General features: G+C 52.1%; 1 protein-coding gene across 1 annotated transcript in view; it reads right to left on the bottom strand.

Moving 5' to 3' along the window:
- Positions 1-17822, bottom strand: part of Tmem120b (transmembrane protein 120B) — a 43280-nt gene that overhangs the window by 8997 nt on the left and 16461 nt on the right. The window contains 5 exon segments of the mRNA XM_047560649.1: positions 5814-5903; positions 9881-9976; positions 10602-10661; positions 14212-14328; positions 16003-16121. Coding sequence (XP_047416605.1) covers positions 5814-5903; positions 9881-9976; positions 10602-10661; positions 14212-14328; positions 16003-16121 — 482 coding nt within the window.

Raw genomic sequence — 17822 nt, 5'->3', positions numbered from 1 at the left:
GGAGGTATGGTGGGTGAAAGAAGCAGCTAGTCTGTATGCCAACCACCACAGGGTGACAGGAGATCACATTCATCCAAATCTTTGTCCCCGGCACTGTCCCAATTCTACTATCCCCATCTTGCCTGTCCGAGTCTAAGAGGACCCCTAAATCCAATTTCCTAATAGTAAATACAGCTGACCAGATCCTCAGACCTGGCTTAAAGACCAGCCAAGGGCCTGGCCCGGCAGTGCACGCCTGTCACCTAGCTACTCAGGATGCTGAGGCAGGGAGATGGCAAGTTTGAGGCTAGCCTGAAACTTAGTGAGACCTTGCCTTTAAATAAAATTAAGGGTTGGGATGTAGCCTAGTGGGTAGAGTGCTTGCCCTGCAAGCACAGGGCCCTGGGTCCAACCCCCAGCACAAAAAAAAAAAAAAAAAAATTAAAAGGGCTGTGGATGTAGCTCAGGGGAAGGACACTCATCTAGCATGCATGAGGTCCTTGGTTCAATCCAGGACTGCCCTCCATCAAAGGGCAACCAAGAGGTCTCACTGCAGCCCCCAGAGCTCTGCAAAGCCACAAAGGAGCCCTCAGATCTTGACCCCCACCACTCCTTTGTCCTATACCCCCAAGTTTCCCTGAAAAATCCCCTTTCCCTGTCTGCTTGGGCCAGACCAGGCTCTGGACAAGCTTGACTGAGCAGCAGCTTTTAATTTCACAGCTCATGGTGCCCGCAGCCCAGTTCTGACAGATGCCACCAATAAACACAGCTCAGCAACATGGGGTGAAGCTAGAAATGGCATCTTCCCCAGCTCAGCATTCACGAGCCTCACTGTCCATCTGCACACCCCAGGGCTCTGGGCTGGTTTTGTGTCTGCGTGTGTTTATATAACAGGTCTGATTGTGATATAGTTCAGATACCGTCCAATTCATCCATTTGTACAATTCAGTGGTTTTTATTATATTCCCAGAGCTGTGTCACCACCACGATCAATTCAGAACCTTTGAATCACCTCAAAGAGAAACCTGCAAAAACCCCGTAGCAGTCACTCTCTGGGCCTGTTTGCCATAAAAATAAGGCCTGTGGACTTGTTTTTACAAGCAGACGGTGGAGGGCCCAGGAAGAGCAGGTGCGTGTGTGGCCGGAACGGAGGGACAGCATGTTTTGGACTCTGCGAATTGTGCGGAGAGATTGCCGCTTCTCCCTTCAGGACACACATGATACGTCTGCGCCTGTGCAGAAGAGATGCGCAGCAGGCATTGGTCAACCCACGGCAGTTTCTGGCTTTGGGGTTCCGGCAATCTGGACCACTGGGGAACGGCTTCCACAAAGGGGGCTCCTCCCCTGCCTGCCACCCGCTACCTGTCTGTTCCCAGGACAGGCCCCTGAAAAGCCAGGGACCCAAGCACTGCAGCTCCAGGAAGACCAACCCGACTGCCAGTCATTATTGATTCTGGCCGAGAACTAACTGTGGTGGACATCAGCTGTTTTGCCATCTGCCAGTCGCCACCCATCCTGGTCCATGAACTCCCGTTGTGGACAGTCACCTGACTCGCACACCTTTGGGTGGTTTGGGCAGAGCAGTCCGGCATGACTCAGAACTGGCCAGTCGGTGCTCAGCAGCTCTCTGGCAACAGCAAGTGGCTCAGGGGTCAGCAAGTCACCCCAGCCTAACTGAGCAGAAATCTGAAGATTCCCTTGGGATCAGTGAGGACACAGGAGGGGCTCTCAGCTCTGGGCTGCTGACCTGGTACCAGGTCAGCCTGGGCTGTGGGGAAAACAATAGGGCGTCGGTGTGGGGCTAACACTGCTGGAAGTGGTCACGGTGGTGCACGGCCCAATCCCAGCGACTCAGGAGCCTGAGGCAGGAGATGGTCAAGTTCGAAGACAGCCTTGGCAACTTAATGAGGCCCTGTCTCAAAAAATAAAAAGGGCTGTGGGGGAGCTCGGTGGCAGCACCCCGGGTTCAATCCCCAGTACTGGGGTGAGGGACACTGCCTTTTTCTCCTCCTTTTTCCAGTTATTTGGGCTCACAAGTGCCCCTTCAACCTGGGTGGGTTGCCATCATTTGTCAAATTAGAAAAGGGAAGCTCATTTGTTTCTTGAGCGAATGAGCTACATCTCAGGTGGGAGGCAGCACACCCTGGTGGCTCCATTCTATGCTGGGAACCCACCCCTGCCCCAAGCCTGCGTCTCAGAGTACACCTCCTGTCCAAAGTCACGTCTCAGACACAACCAGGAAATGCACGGGTCTCAGGGATCCACATCATGTACGGCCACAAGAGTGGGAACCTAAATAGAGTAGGTTATACTTTATGTATGTACGTTCTGCCAAAATACACTCTGCTGTCATGTATAACTAAAAATCGAAAATGAGATATTTAAAAAAAAAAAAAAAAAAAAAGAGTCTCAGGGAGACAAGCCTCCAGGAGGCACACATGGTTGGCTCTGCTCTACTGTCCCTAGAACACCAGTATGGTCCCAAAGACTTTCCTCACTGCAGAGCGTGGCTTGGGTTCATTTCAACAAAGTCCATGGGGTGTTCACTGGGTACCAGCCCTGAGTGCCTGGGCTACTGCAGAAATGAGAAAAGTGCGTACTGACCTGGATCCCTCCTGCTGTCTGTTTCCAGGACAGGACCCTGAAAAGCCAGGGACCCAAGCACCTTTGGATGGTTGGGGCGGAGCAGTCCGGCATAATTCTCCCGATGATGGAGGAGAGTCTGGGTTACATGCTAGGACATCTCCGCACATGCTCTTGGGGAATGGTTTCTTAGCTATTCCCTGATGAGGGGCCAGAGCGGGAGAAACCTCCAAGACCTCCTTCTTCATCTGCCCCAGGATAAATCAGCTTTGAGAAGGCGCTGGGGGAGGATGGAGGCTAAATCTGCAACAGATGTTGAAAACGAGTCGCAAGCTTGAGTCACCCAGACTCAGCCCGCCTGCCTCGCCTCCACCCCCACTCCTGCACTCATTCTAGAAGCCGAGGCCCTCACTGGGGCCAGCTCGGGAAGACAGGCCTGGAGGAACGGTTCCATCACAAGCTGAGATCGCAAGGACCACACTTACCATGCCAGGGCCGTCTTTTAACTCGCTGGGTGTTCCCAAAAGGTAGTGGGAGTTACTCTAACTCTGGTGCTCACTGAACATGTGACGAACAGCACATGCGGGGGGCAGGCAGAGCAGGCTGCACAGAGCTTGGCAGGGAAAGTGCAGAGACAACCGCTCCTGCTCTTCCTCCAGTATGGACACCCAGGCGCCGGGAAAAGTTCCAGCAAAACTGTTAGGACCAGTGAGGCTTGTCTCTGGAACTCCATCCCTCCCTTACGTACCTCCAGTGAGCGCCACGATTTCAGGGACTCTCTCTCAGTCCTGCTCCTTCTCTTGGTAACCACCCCCCAATAGCTCAACATAGTAAAAACAAGCAAACTCACCAGAATAACTCTTACTAAAGTGCGAATGGCTGTTAAGGATAAAGCATGCCCCCAAGCACTCTAATAGCTCAGCAGAAGGGTGAAACACCAAGACTGAGGGTAAGCCCACGGCTACAGAAAAGAATCAGTGGTAAAAGTGTCTTGCCAATTGCCCTGGTCCCGTTTCCCCACCATGTACTACTCTGGACTCTCTCCAACCACATCCCAAAGCAGATAGATACTATTCACTCTAAAATCAAGGGAAACTATGAATGTTACTCATTTGATAAGGTCTTCTACTTCAGTGTTTCCCAAAGTATGGGCACATGCCACCCAGTTTTAGGATGACACCAGAAAATCCCACCAGATGCAGTGAACCGCAGGGGAAGGTCCATCGTTTAGTTCTTTACCATTCTCCCGATTATGGAGGAGAGTCTGGGTTATATGCGAGGACATCTTTAATGTTCCCTCTTATTTTTTTTTTTTATTTATTTTTTTTGGTACCGGGGATTGAACTTAGGGACACTCAACCACTGAACTACACGCCCAGCCCTGTTTTGTATTTTATTTAGAGACAGGGTCTCACTGAGTTGCTTAGCGCCTTGCCATTGCTGAGGCTGGCTTTGAACTCTTGATCCTCCTGCCTCAACCTCCCTCCCAGAGATTACAGGCATGTGCCACGGCGCCTGGCTTTAATGCTTCCTGAGATCTGCTCACCTCCCTTTCTCTATACACACACGCACAGACAGCAGACCTCAGGCCCAGGAGCTAGAGAAACAAGAATAACTGACACCGGGGTTTCTACAGGGAAAATAAAGGGATGCTTTTACAGAATGCTTCTACAACTACTGCTCGCTTTCCATGAACGGTGGTGAAATCGTTTTCTTATCATCGTAAATCAACATACATTTAAGTTTTAAAAAAAAAGTAAGGTTGATTTAAAATGCAGGTTGTCGTGAATATGGCAAAAATGGCGAGGACAGGACAGAACGAGCAGTTTGAGAAACACTGAGCCGTCCGCACAGCTCTGTGCTGCAGGCTGCGGTCCCGAGTCACGGTGCGCGCTGGGCTGACAGGAGGGAGCAGCTGGTCCTTACCTCTTGGCTCTACATGCAGAGTGAGATCCGGCAGGGCACGGACCTGCCATAAGAGACCACCAGGCAAAAAAGTGAGAAGGTGGCAAGTAATTTCAGGGGCTTGGCAGATGTCCCCAGGCTTCAATATTTAGTTCTTGGCTGATCCTTACCAGTCCCAGGAGGGAGGAAGTGGGGAGGGGCTGGGAGGCTGTTCCATGGTCACCCCAAAAGAATCAGACCTTCAGAAAAGGGTCCTCCAAGGGGCAAGACGTGGGTCTTTTATTCCCCCAGTGCTGGGGGTCCAGGCCAGGGCCCTGTGCATACCAAGCACAGGCTTTTCCCGGAGCTGTACCCCCACATTAGGGATCCTAACTGGGTCCCGTGGCTCAGCTCGGGGGCAGGCAGAACAGAAAGGAGACCAAGAGAAAATGTGGGGTTTCTCAGACTCAGAGTCCTGTAGAGCTGGGCAAAGAGGGGCCCCCCGTCATGCCAAGATTCCCTCAGGACACTAACACAATCACTCCCTGCAAGGGACCTGGAACCTGCCCAAAGAGGGGACATGGCCTGCTCAGGGTCACAGAGCGGCTCAGCGACAGCACCAGGACGAACCCAGGAATCCTCTCTCCTGACACAGGACAGGCTTGGCCCAAGACCTTCACCCCTGTCCATCCTTCTCCCCCTCCAGCTGTGGAGGCCCATCCACTCTTGTCACCAAGACCCATCCGTCCTCCTAGAAATAATATCCCGGTGCTCCTCTGAGGAGCCACGCCTCTCCTGTGCTGCTCATGATGGGGCCATGGGCAGGAGGCCCCGGCCTAGCCAATCACAGCAGTGCAACGGTGGGCAAGTGACTGGTTCAGAGACCTGGTCAGCTCCTGGACCCAACCAATGGGACCCAGTTGCTGAGTCATGGAAGAGAGGAATGTGTCCTGTTTGCCAGGAGGGATGGCATGGAGCCTGAGAGTAAAGACAAGACAGGAGAGGGCAGAGGTGAGAGATGAAGAGGAACTGGGTCCTGGTGGCACTCTCAGAACACCTAGATCAAGCCTTACCTGAAGTCAGAACCAACAAACCTGCTCTTTTTTATGAGACAACAGATTTCCTGTTACGCTAAACCAGTTTGAGTTAGGGCTCCTTTTGCTCCTCAGCAGAGTAACTGTAAATAAGACGCTGTGCCAATAGCACCAGACCCAGTGTCCCTCCCTCTCTGGGTCTGAGCAGTCACAGAGCCCCCAAGGGGAAAGGGAATGCAGGTCGAGGGTGTCAACCCACACCTGAGTCTCCTTCAGGACAACTCCTTCTGGCTCCCTCTGTGCCCCCCGCCCCCAAACTGGGCTCCCAGTTACCTCGAGCCGTTGCTGATGAGAATACTCTCCCGGATCGTCAGGGTGCAGTAATACCACACCAGCAGGAAGTTAAAAACTTCATCCGTCACCCTGGCACGAAGAAAACAGCCCCGGGGTGGGGAACAACATGAGCACCAGGTCAGCCAGTCCTTCACCCCAAAAGGACAGCACACGGGGTGAGGGCTGCCCGCGGCAGGTCCCACCTCCGGAACCCCTCTCCACCCTGGCAAGCAGAGGAGTCGGGCCCTGGGACACCTCCTCTCCCTGAGGCGTCCGAGGCCACTCCGCATTCCACCTGGCCCTCCCTGCACTCCGAGCTCTGGCTGAGGAAGCCCACCTCCCCAGGCCATTCGACCCGGGGCGACCCATCTCTGTTCTGAACTCAGGCTGTCTGGGAAGCTTCGGGGTGACAACAGAAGGAGTTGAAGAACTGGAAACTCACAGTTCTATTCTAGGTTGTCCGCAGTGGTAAGATGCAAATTCCTCCCATCTCCTTAAACCAGGTACACTTTTTTGGGGAGGGTTTGGGTTACTGGGGATTGACTCTAGGGGGCTTTACCATTGAGATACATCCCCAGATCTTTTTGTTTAATTTGTGACAGGATCTCTCGCTAAGTTGCTGAGCCTGGCCTCAAACTTAGGATCCTCTTGCCTCAACCTCTATAGTCACTGGGATTGCAGGTGTGTGCCACCACCCCTGGTTAAACCAGATATAAATTTGTTATGCCTACAAAACAAGTCTCGCAGCCTGTGTGGCTATAAGGCTAATGAAGAAATAATCATTTGCCTCCTCTCCCGTGGTCACGGCCTGGAGCCTGGCTGAGCAGGCCTCAGATGTGGACAGAATGGACGGCTGAAGCCCTGCCAGAGACCCACTGGCCTCAGGCTGCCATCTGTAAAGTGAGGAGGCTGGCCCCCGATCGGAGCATTCCTGGGTGAGGGTCCTGGGAGACGCCAGTGACAGACAGCCCTCGGAGGCACCCCCGCCACCACCGACTCTGGGGAGGGCTTTGTCTTCGACCCTGACAGGGAAGCTCTTCTGCTCCTGCCTGTGTCAGACGTCTCCTGGGAGAAGTGACCACGGGCCTGGGCTGTCTGCAGAGAGGGGAGGAACAACACCCCCAATCTCCACCCTGAGAGAAGTGGGATGTCCCTGAGCTGGGAGAGGAAGGATGCAGCCCGAGTGGCAATGGGGTACAAGTAGGGGCGTCTCCGAAGCTGTGACTGTTTTGTGGGGTGAGAAGACAGTCACCCTCAGACCCAGGGCTAAACTGTTGTCGCCCACAGAGACAGACTCAGGAAGGTCAGGACCACACTCCGCAATTCCAGGGCCTGAGTTCAAATCCCAGCTCTGCCCCTTCCCAGCTGCGGGACGGAGGGTGACTGTTTCTCCTGGGAGCCGTGCGTCCCCTGGGTGAGCGCAGTGGCACCTGCGGTGCAGGCTGTTAGCAGAGTGCTTCAGACGCTGTCCCTATCCTGGGCTACAACTCTGGAAGTACCAGACCATCCAGCCTGCAAAATGAGGTTCGGAGGAATCAGAGGAATCAGACTGACAGGAATTTGACGGGAAGTGATGGTGGCCAGGGACAGGTCTCCCAAGACAGAGGGTCACTTTCAATGCAGGTTTTCCTGTTCACCTTCAGCAGGAGGCAAGCTCAATAGCCAGTCGTGGATACAAGGACACTTTTTCCAGTCCCTTCCTAAATCTTCCGGATGAAGACAAAACATTAACCAAGGGCAGTGGCACAGGCCTGTAATCCCAGCTCGGGAGGCTGAGGCAGGAGGATCGCAAGTTCAAAGTCAGCCTCAGCAAGAGCAAGGCACTAAGCAACTCAATGAGACCCTGTCTCTAAAAGAAAATACAAAATAGGGCTGGGGATGCCTGTGGTTCAGTGGGTGAGTGCCCCTGAGCTCAATCCCTGATACCCCATCCCCCAAAATGTTATGGCTCCAGCACTTGCTCCAACATGCTTGAGGTGCTGGCCTCATCTGCTTGGCTAAGCGTATGAGTCTCCTGTGGCTGCTGTAACGAATCACCACCAACTTAATGGTTCACAGAAACCATTTATTCTCCTACAGTTCTGGAGGTCAAAAGTCTGAACTGGGTCTTACTAGGTTAAAACCAACCTCTTGGCAGGCCTGATGCCTCCTGGTGGCTCTCAGGGAGAATATGCTTTCTGTCCCTTTTTAGCTCCTAGAGGCTGCCATATTTCTTGTCCCTGTACCCCTCCTATTTTGGTTTCTGTCATCACGACTCCTTCTGTGACTCTGACTCTTGTGAGGACTCTTCTGAGGACCCTGGGCCCACGTGAAAAAACCCAGGATAACCCACCCATCTCCAGATCTGTAGTCCAGTCGCATCTGCAGAGCCCCTCTTGCTCTATAAGGCCACATGTGCACAGGTTCCAGATGGGGATGTGCCCACGACTCAGCCTCTCACACAGGCAGGTGTGTCCACTGCGCCCTTGTTTGTGTGACTTCCAACTGCCACCCAGCCCCACTCCCCTGCCCCTCTGTCAGCCTACAGGAGGTGTCCCCCAAATAGTGTCCCCATTGGGACCTCAGCATGTGACCTCATTTGGAAACAGGGTCTTTATAAATGTGATTAGTTAGAAGGAGGCCATGCCGGGTTATGGAGAGTCCTCCGTCCTGGCTGTTGTCCTTACAGGAAGGCCATTAGTGAGACGCTCAGGGAAGGAGCCATGTGATGACAGATGCCAAGGACCGCCAAGGACTGCCAAGGACGGCCAGCTGGGACAGCCGAGGAGGAACCTGCCTCAGAGCCTTCACTTTGCTTTCCAGCCTCCAGAACCACGAAAGGCTGCATCTCTGTGGTTTTAAGCCCCCGGTTGGGGGTACTTCATTACGGCAGCCCCAGGAGACTCACGCAGAGGGGAGGGAGAGCCACGGGACTGTCCATCAGGCCCAGGGTGGAGCACTTGACAACACAGCCCAGGCTGCCCCGGGAGGGCCCCGGAGGGTCCCACCCAAGGGACTGAGGGAACGTGGTTGCACACCAAGAACTGTTACCCCTTCCAGAAGGGAGAGTGTGCCCAGCCTCTGCCCCCGGGGAAGTGGGCCAGGCCCCTCGCGGCAGGCAGCCCAGGGCCTGCAAGAGCCTGTCAGGTTACTCGAGTAGCTAGACCAGCAGCAGGACTCTCAGACAAGCACGGGCCAGAAAATAAACCCTTGACGCGTGGGCCAAATCCCAAACCGTACTTGGCTGCCTCCCCTCCGGGCAGAAGACCCAAGGCCAGTGGGAAGAAGGGACCCCAGGCAGTGCCGTGCAGCCCCCGCCTCCCTCCTCAGAGAGCTTGGCCACCGGCAGTGTGGACTCGCTGACTGTCACCACCCTGTGAGCTATGGCCTGCTGTCACCTTGTCTTACAGATGGGGACACTGAGGCTCCCGGGGGAGCCTCCCCATGATAACAGCCAGTTAGTCTCAAAGCCAGGGTTTAAACACAGGCAGCGTGGGCTGAATCTTTTTCTTTCTTCTTTATTTTTTTGCAGTTGAGATATAATTCACATACCATAAAATTCACCCTTGGAAAGTAGGTAATTCAGTGGATTTTGTTACGTTTGCAGAATTGTGTACAACAGATATTACCTAATCTCAGAACTTTCTCTTCACCCCAAAAAGAAACCCTATGGCCCATGAACAGCCACTGCCTGCTCCCCTCCTCCAGCCCCTGGCGGGCCCTTCACCGTCTCCAGGGATGGACCATTTGGGTATCTCATATCCGTGCCACCATGCAACGTGGCTCTCTGGGTCTGGCTCCCTCCTCGGCAGCGTGTCAGCCCTTCCGTCCGCTCCGTGGCTGAACGGCTGCGCGTCCTATGGCCGTCACCAGCCTCTGAACTGCTAATCGGCGGGCCCTCCGGCAGCCCGTTAAGGGATGGACACAGGGTGCTGGCACTGCCACTTCCCGTGAGGAACGTCCGTCCCCACCCTACGTCTTACCACACCAAACACTCCAGAAGCAGGGGGCCCTGGCCTCCACCGGACCCCTCTCTCCTGCCCCCTCCTCTTGCCCTGTGTGCCCACACACACTGCCACCCCCGCTACCTGTAGTGAAGGACAAAGCGACAGGCCACAGCACCCAGGAGCAGGATTATCGTCAGGTAGAGCTTGAACTTCTCATACTCGTCCTTGTAGGCAAACCTGCCATGACATAACCCCCGAGGAAGGTCACCCCCAGCCCCGCCAGCCTACCGCTGCCGCCACAACCCACGAGGCCCTGCCCATTCCACTAAGGGAGGCAGTGGCCTTGCGTCAGTGAGGACCATCGAGGGAAAGAGGGCCAACTATGAAAGGTCCCTCTGCCCCTGGACTCCTGGGTTAGGGCTTTGGGCCCACGATATGAAGAGGCCGGGCAGAGACAGTCTCTCCCTCAACCAAGTGCCTCAGCAGAAACACAAAGGTCACTGTTGCCTGGAAATGGAGAGATTCCAGTGGGCAGGAGCACCCTTTCCCATGGGAAATGCTCTCATGAGGCACGTAATAAATGCTGTAAGAAGGGAACAGAGCAGGGACCATTTTGGTGGGAAACGGGGAGTCTTATCCAGCAACACACTGACTCTGGGGAAAGAAGGAAGGAAACCTTTCCCAAGCAGTCTACCCACTGAGGAGGACCAGGCCAGAAAGACCGAAAGCCAGAAGCCCAAGTGCTAACCTGCTTTGCTTTACGTAATAATCCAAGCTAGGACCCATCTTCCCCAAGTAAAAAGCGCAAGATGTCTGGATTTTGAGCCAGTCTTGGGGGAGGGGGAGATCCGGGCATACTTACTTGGCCTGGTTGCTGAGGAGGGTCACGTTCACATTGCCAAGGACCAGATTCAAGTAGAGCCTGGAAGGAAGGACCTGTGATAGTCACATTCCTGAACAGCCTTGAGAGTAGGTCCCACCCAAAATTCTGCAGGCTTAGAAAGCCTGCACTGAGCACTTCGAGTGAGAAAACAGGCCCCACAGCAAATGAGAACAATAACTCAAGACTATGGCAACTTGGGCATGACTGTCTGATTAGCTCATTTGTCCCCATCAAAGCTGGCTTTTTCCCAGTCTCCCTTGCAGCCGGATGTGAGCATGTGACTAAGTTCTAGGCAATGAGATAAAGGCATAAGTATAATCTCTAGATCAATTTAGAAAGGGTTTTTTGTTGTTGTTGTTTTGTTTTTGGTGATACTGAGGACTGAACCCAAGGGTGCTCTACCACTGAACTACATCCCCAGCCCATTTTATACTTTTTCTTGAGACAAGAGTCACCCTAAGTTGCTGAGGCTGGTCTCAAACTTGCAATCCTCCAGCCTCAGTCCCTTGAGTCACTGGGATTCCAGGTATGCACTAAGGTGCCTACCTAGGATTCTATTTAAAATTAAGGCATAAACTTCAAAAGTGTATGTCTTAAGCATAAGCATGATGGATTTCTATGTATTTATACAGGTGACCAACACCAGGTCAAAGAATATGACATTTCCAGCCCCAGGAGGCTCCCTCATGCCCACCCCAACCGGGGTTAGTAGCTTCCACCATGAATTCCTTTTGCCTATTTTTAAACTCCACATGAATGTATACAGGGCAGAATCTTTTGCACTTGGCTTCCTTCCCTGGATATTCCAAGCTGCATCCATGTGGAGGGTATTTGGCTTGTTCCCTTTTCCATGGTAAGTAGTATTCCATGAGTGGATACACCACCACTGATTCAATTCTTTTACTTCTGATGAACATTTGGTTTATTTTCTGGTTTTGGTTGCTTTTCAATGTATTGCAAGAGTACCGAAAAAGTCTACTTTCAGCAAATTTCCAATACATAAGACGGCATTTTTAAAGACAGTTCTCATGCTGTGGGCCAATCCTCAAGACTGGGAGAGCACTTGCCTAGAATGTACAAGACCCTGGGTTCCAAACCCGGAAGCCGGCACCATAAACAAACAAACAAAGCCCCTCTGTGCTTAGTCAAACTATGTAACAAGTTTGTTGCTTGACATTTCCCCACTTGCCCTGTGCCCCTGCCCTTGGTAACTACCTTTCCATTCTCTTCTTCTATTTATTCACTTTTTTTTATACCACATATAAGTGAGATCATACAGTACTTTTTCTTTTTGCATCTGGCTTATTTCACCGAACATAACATCCTCCAGGTTTATCCGTGTGTTTTTGGTTTTTGGCTAGTTGTGAATATACTTTTTTAAAAACTAAGACATAATTCACATACCATAAATTGTGCCCTTTTAAAGTACGCAATTTAATGACCAATAACGCAGTTACAATGCCAAGCACCCATCCCTATTACCTAATTCCATACCATTTCCACCAAACGGGACGCAGCACCACCAGCAATCCCTCCCCACTCTCCCTCCCCCGGCCCCTGGCGACCCATCTACTCTCTGTCCCTATGGATTTGCCTATTCCAGACATTTCATCTAAATAGTGTCATACAATCCCTGGCCTTTTGTGTCTCACTAATTTGCTGTGAGCATTCCTACATAGTCTTGCGCAGGATATAAACACTCATTTCCCCTGGGGATGTGCCCAGGAACCGATTCTGGGTCACAGTGTAGGAATGTGTCCACCTTCCATTGGAAATGGCGAACATTTGCCGTAAAAAGGGATCTGCTTGCTCTCGTGCTTCTCCTTCCCTTCCAGATACCGTGAGGGTGGGAGCCGGATTTGCACCTGCATGTCGGGAGCTCTCCCCAGATGGAGGGGCATCTGCTGAAGGGCACCTTCAGCACCTCGCAGCATGCGGGAGGGCAGGATCTCCCTGCTGGAGCCATTGAATGGTTGGGCCTCCACCGCGAGAGCCACCAAAGGGCAGACAAGGGACCTCAGGGGAGGAAGGACAAATCCCACACAGGGATGGGGGTCTGGAAAGGCTTCACTGAGGTGGCGACATTTGCATTAGGCTTTGGATAGTAAACTTGAGAGGAAATAAAAGAACAAATGGAAGAGCCATCTTTCTAGCTACCATGGGATTCCTGGGGCATTTCCGGTCTGCTATAACTGGAATGGAAGTATAAAGAGGGCTCTATCTATTCTCTTCTGCCCAGCATTGAATCCCGAGTTTCTTCACCAGCAAAGCGGGAGAATCACTACCCTACTAAGATCAGAGGGGAAGGGACATGACCGTGGCTAAGCCAATCAAAGCAATGTGTCCTCATGATTGGTCAAGAATGGTCACGTGACACAATTTAGGACAATGAGACTTTCTTCCCAGAGCCACTGAGGAACAGACTGTCTCTACTGGGATTACTACACAGGTAGGATATAAACTCAGAGCTCCTGCAGACCCGTTTATAAAGTCTGCCTAGATATGAAATATACACATTAGAAAAGAAAGGTTAAAAAAGCTAAATGAGACAGGTCCTAAGGGTATCATTTGAGCAGCAGGATCCTGCAATACCTGAAGCTATATCTAGACTTTTCAGTTACAGGAGCCAATAAATCCTCCATTTCCTTTTAGGCAACTTTAAGGTGGGTTTTCTGTCATTTGTAGCATAAAGATTCCTGACTGGTGTCAAATGCACAAAGAACTGGGGACAGAGAAGTTAGGGAGGGGGGTTTGAGCAACACTGCAAAGAGGATCATGCAGTCAGGAGCAGAGGCACACGTCTGTGATCCCTGCTACTTGGGAGATTGAGACCAGGGATCATAAGTCCCAGGCCAGCCTGGGACATAAGACCCTGTGTCAAAAACAAAAAAATGCAAAGGTCCAGGGACACAGCTCAGGAGAGCACTTGCCTAGCATGTGTGAGCCCTGGGTCCCATACCCAGTACAGTGCAAAAAAAAGGTCATAAATGCTGGGCTGCTCTTTCATCCTGTGGAAAATGACTGCCACCTAACTCATGGGAGCTTTTAATCCACATAAGCAAAAAAAAAGAGACACTAGGAGGAATGGGTCAGAATGTAACAGGGCTAGAGAGCCACCTCCCATCCCACTGGGGCCTGATGGGTGGAGGCTCTGACAGCACTAGGGAGCCAAGAAACAGGGTCAGGGTCAGAATGTCTCACATCACATCCTGAGCCCCCTGGGCCGAATATTCCTTAATGCTTCTGAACCTTGTGGAATGGAGATACCCTGATCTGATGCACCAGGTTATTGAGAATAAAATGACTGATACAATAGGAGCCTCCAGCGCAATGCTGGGCATGCAGTAGGCACACAATATATGTTGGTTCTCTTGGTACGAAACACCATTCCTCTCGACCCCAGGTGGCACTCTCAAAAGAGTCCTCCCAGGAACGTTACTACCACCCGGCAGGGGCTGAGGCCTCTTCTGGACTCAAGCTCCGTGGGGAAGCACCCTTCTTCCTTTCTCGCGTCCTCCTTTCCTCTCAACCTCGGGCCCCTGAAGGGAGGGGAGAGTCCCACAGCAGGGCTGGATGGTCCCGCTCCTACCCGTTCTTCTTGGGCAGGTAGGCCTCCATGTCAAAGAAGACGTTCTGCCGCTCCTTGATGTGGGCACTCATCTGCTGGGCCAGCTCTGCCTCCTCCTGGCTGGCATGGCGCTTATACCTGTGGCGGGAGGGTGGGTGCAGAGGGAAGGGCATTACTCAGATTGGGGGAGAGTTGGGACTCTGGGCATTGCCCTCCACGTGTCCACCCCGACCAGGGCCTCTCGCAAGCTTGGTTCTCCCTCTGTACCCTCTGGGCGTGACACTGGCTCCCTGTAGCCTTGGGACCTTGGAAAAGTCCTCCAATTTCTTTGCCTTATTTTCCACACTGGAAAGTGGGGAAAGCAGGGGCCTTCCTCATAGACAACAGCCTGTGGGAATGAGTCAATGAGTCAAAGGAGTGTAAAGCACGGATCCTACTGTACTTGGCACACGGTAGGATCTCAGTGGATCAGCTGGCAAAACTATTTTTCTTCTCATGGTTCTACAGGAAAATAGGTAGAAGTATAAGCAGCCAATCACAGTCTGCCTGTCTCCCTCTGGTGAGATGTAACTCTCAAACCTAGAAAAATGAAGTCTTGAGACAAAGCACCCTCAGGAGGGTGGGAGGAAGGGGTCCTTAGTCCAGAGCCCTAACTCACAGGTTGGCCTTGCAGCTGGGGACACTGGCAATGTCTGGAGACATTCCAGTTGTCACAACAGGAGTGGGGCGCCCCACGGGCATTCAGTGGGCAGGGGTCAGGGATGCTGCCAAACATCCTACAACACCCAGAACAGTCCTTCACGGCAGAGACTCATCAACAGTGCTGAGGCTGAAAAACTCTGGGCTGAAAACAGATGGGACTCTGGAGGCTGCCATCGGAAAGATGCGCTTTGCCAAGAGTGGTGATGTGTTTACATGGAACAATCCACACCTGCTTATCCCATCGCTAATGAGCTCCCGACTCCAAACTGTGCCGCCAAAGCTACGGATGGGATCAACACCTTCCCCCAACACTGCCCACGAGGGAAGGGAAGAACTGACCAGGAGGCACGAAATCTAAAACGGAGGTCAAGGTAAATGGCCTGGGCACATTACTTAGAGCCTCAATTTCCCTGCCTGCCTGGGGATAACAGCATCCATGAATGCCCTCACCTACAAGGGATGAACTTCCAAACCTGGAGACATGAGGACCACGAGGTGAATGTGATCTGGGCTCAAGAACTAACTAAGCCATGAGCTCAAGCACTTCTCCCCCTGGGACCCCAGCCCAGGACCTCCAACACCAGAGACCCGGCGGGGAGCACCCCGCATCTGTGAGAATACCTGCTCAACCTGGCCAGCAGGACTCCTTCCATCAGCACCCCGGCTCTCACCTGAGAAACCTCTCATTCTCTTCCGCCCTCCATTTGGACTGAGGAGGGCTCTCCCGCCCACTAAGGTCCACAGACCGAGCACATGACTTAGTCTTACTCAAGCAGAGTCGCAGTGACCAGTACAAAGATGGGCATATGACCAATCCCAGCCAATGCAGGGCAATCCCAGAACTTCCTCTAAAACACTGGGAAAGACAAGTTTTATTCTACTGGGGGGACGGGACCAACCCAACAGGAAAGAAGCCTAGAGGCTCTAAACTTGATATTGTAAGTGGCCATCTCAGTGACCAGGAGGGGACAGTCAGCCTGAGAGCAAAGCCAATTTGGAAGATGACAGAATTTAGAGGAAAAAAACAGATTCCCTGTGTCCAGCGCTGCGTGAGGCTGATCCTGCTCTCTCACCGTTAGAATTTCCATTCTCTGTTTAAGCCCCACCTACCTCTGAAGCGCGTGCTTCAAGTCCTTGAGGCGCCTCTTCTGCTTGTGGATGGAACCGCTGCACAAGGCCTGCAGGGCCGTCAGCTCCTCCAGCTTCTGCCTGTAGGTCCTGTGGGTCTCCTGAGGGACGGGGTGGCCAGGGCAGAATTTAGGGGGGGAACATGAACAGGTCGTTTTTCATTGTTTGCGATCGGGGACATGACGACAGAGGTCACAGGCTGACGGAAAGCAGCATGACACAGCACCTGTCATAAGGAACCACTGCTTTTCCCTGCCCAGGTTCCCTGTTCCTTCTGATGCTGACATCAATCAAACGTGCCACCAAGGGGCTCCCGCTAGTCAATTCCTAGTCCAGATGCTTTGGTAGAACTGAGGTTCCATCCCAAGGGGGGTCATGTGACCCTGCCCGGGCCAACCAGTATCCTCCAGTTCCCTGGCAACTGCTGGGTTCAGAGTTGAACACGTGGCTCCTGATGGCCCAATGAGAGAGGGCCCCGGGACTCTGGCTAGAAGGACTGGCTTAGAGATCTTCTTTTCCTTGAGGTTTGCTGATCTGGTAGAACTTACACATGGACTCTGAGTGGGGAGAGCCTTCCTAAGAATGAAGTCAAACAGAAAAACAGAACTGAACTGAGAGATGGCAAGGGGTGCAGTTCTCATAGCATTGGATATGGTGTATCTCCCAGGGTTCACGTGCTGGAAGCTTGGTCACCAATGTAATGGTGCTGAGAGGTGGCAGGACCTTTAAGAGGTTGGACCATGTGGGAGGTGATTAGATCATGGGAGAACCACCCTTGGAAGAGATTGCCTGTCTTGCAGGAGTAGGTAAGGTCTCAGTGGGTTGGATTAGTACTCATGAGGGCAGATTGTTATAAGCAAGGCTGGCACCTTCCCCTGAATCTCACTTAAACACAGGTACCCACTGGTCACTCTCACACATGCTTCTACCATTTGATGCCATCTTCCAAGTTATGGGACAGCAAGAGGTCCTTGCCAGATATGACCACTTAAGCTTAGACTTTGCAGCCTCCAAAACCCAAGTCAAAATAAACCTCTTTTCCTTATAAAGCAACCAACCTCAGATAGTTTATTATAGCAACAGAAAATGAATTTTGGATCTTGGGTCTAAGCAAGTCTCAATGGCATGCTATCCAATACCCTGGGTTCTATGAACTGATAAATTCCTGTTCACTTACGGCTCCCTTTGACTTCAGTTTCTGATCCCAGCAATGGAGAGAGTGCTAAGTCAACTAGGCAAAGAACATACCTCTTCCCTTACAGCCACCTGCCCTCCCCCATACACAGTAACTCAATAAACTTGCTATCTCATTCTTGGAAATAACCATTCAGAGCCACAGGAGACTGCATCCCAATGCTGGGAGAATGGAACACAGTAATTTTGAATTGCTGCTTCGAGGAAAGCAACTAATAGGAAAATGTGGAACATGAAGTTAAAATCAATAAGCCAATGGACATAATTTAAATGGCTGTTTTTTGGCTGTTGAGGAAACATTTTTAACAAAGGGAGAAAAGGGGGATGGCTGGCCAGTAAGGACAGAGCCTGCCAGGCAGGGTCTCCAGATGCGAAGGTTCAGCCAGAAAATGAGGAAGCAGTGAAGTTGGTCACCTGAGCAGATACTCAGGAGTGAAGTCCCGGATGAGCGAGCGAGTCACCGTGGCCACCCACCTGGAAGACAGAAGGACCATAGCCTCCCTCGCTCTTCCTGGGTCTCCCAAAGAAGGAAATCTTGCTGGGGTTTTTTGTGTTTGTTTTGTTTTAAATTTTAAAAATGTCAAGCTTGCAGAATGATAAGAACAATT

This window comes from Sciurus carolinensis, chromosome 8 (genome assembly GCF_902686445.1).
Source record: "Sciurus carolinensis chromosome 8, mSciCar1.2, whole genome shotgun sequence".
NCBI lineage: Eukaryota > Metazoa > Chordata > Mammalia > Rodentia > Sciuridae > Sciurus > Sciurus carolinensis.
The sequence above is the reverse complement of the archived record's forward strand: the minus strand, read 5'-3'. Positions and strand labels throughout refer to the sequence as shown.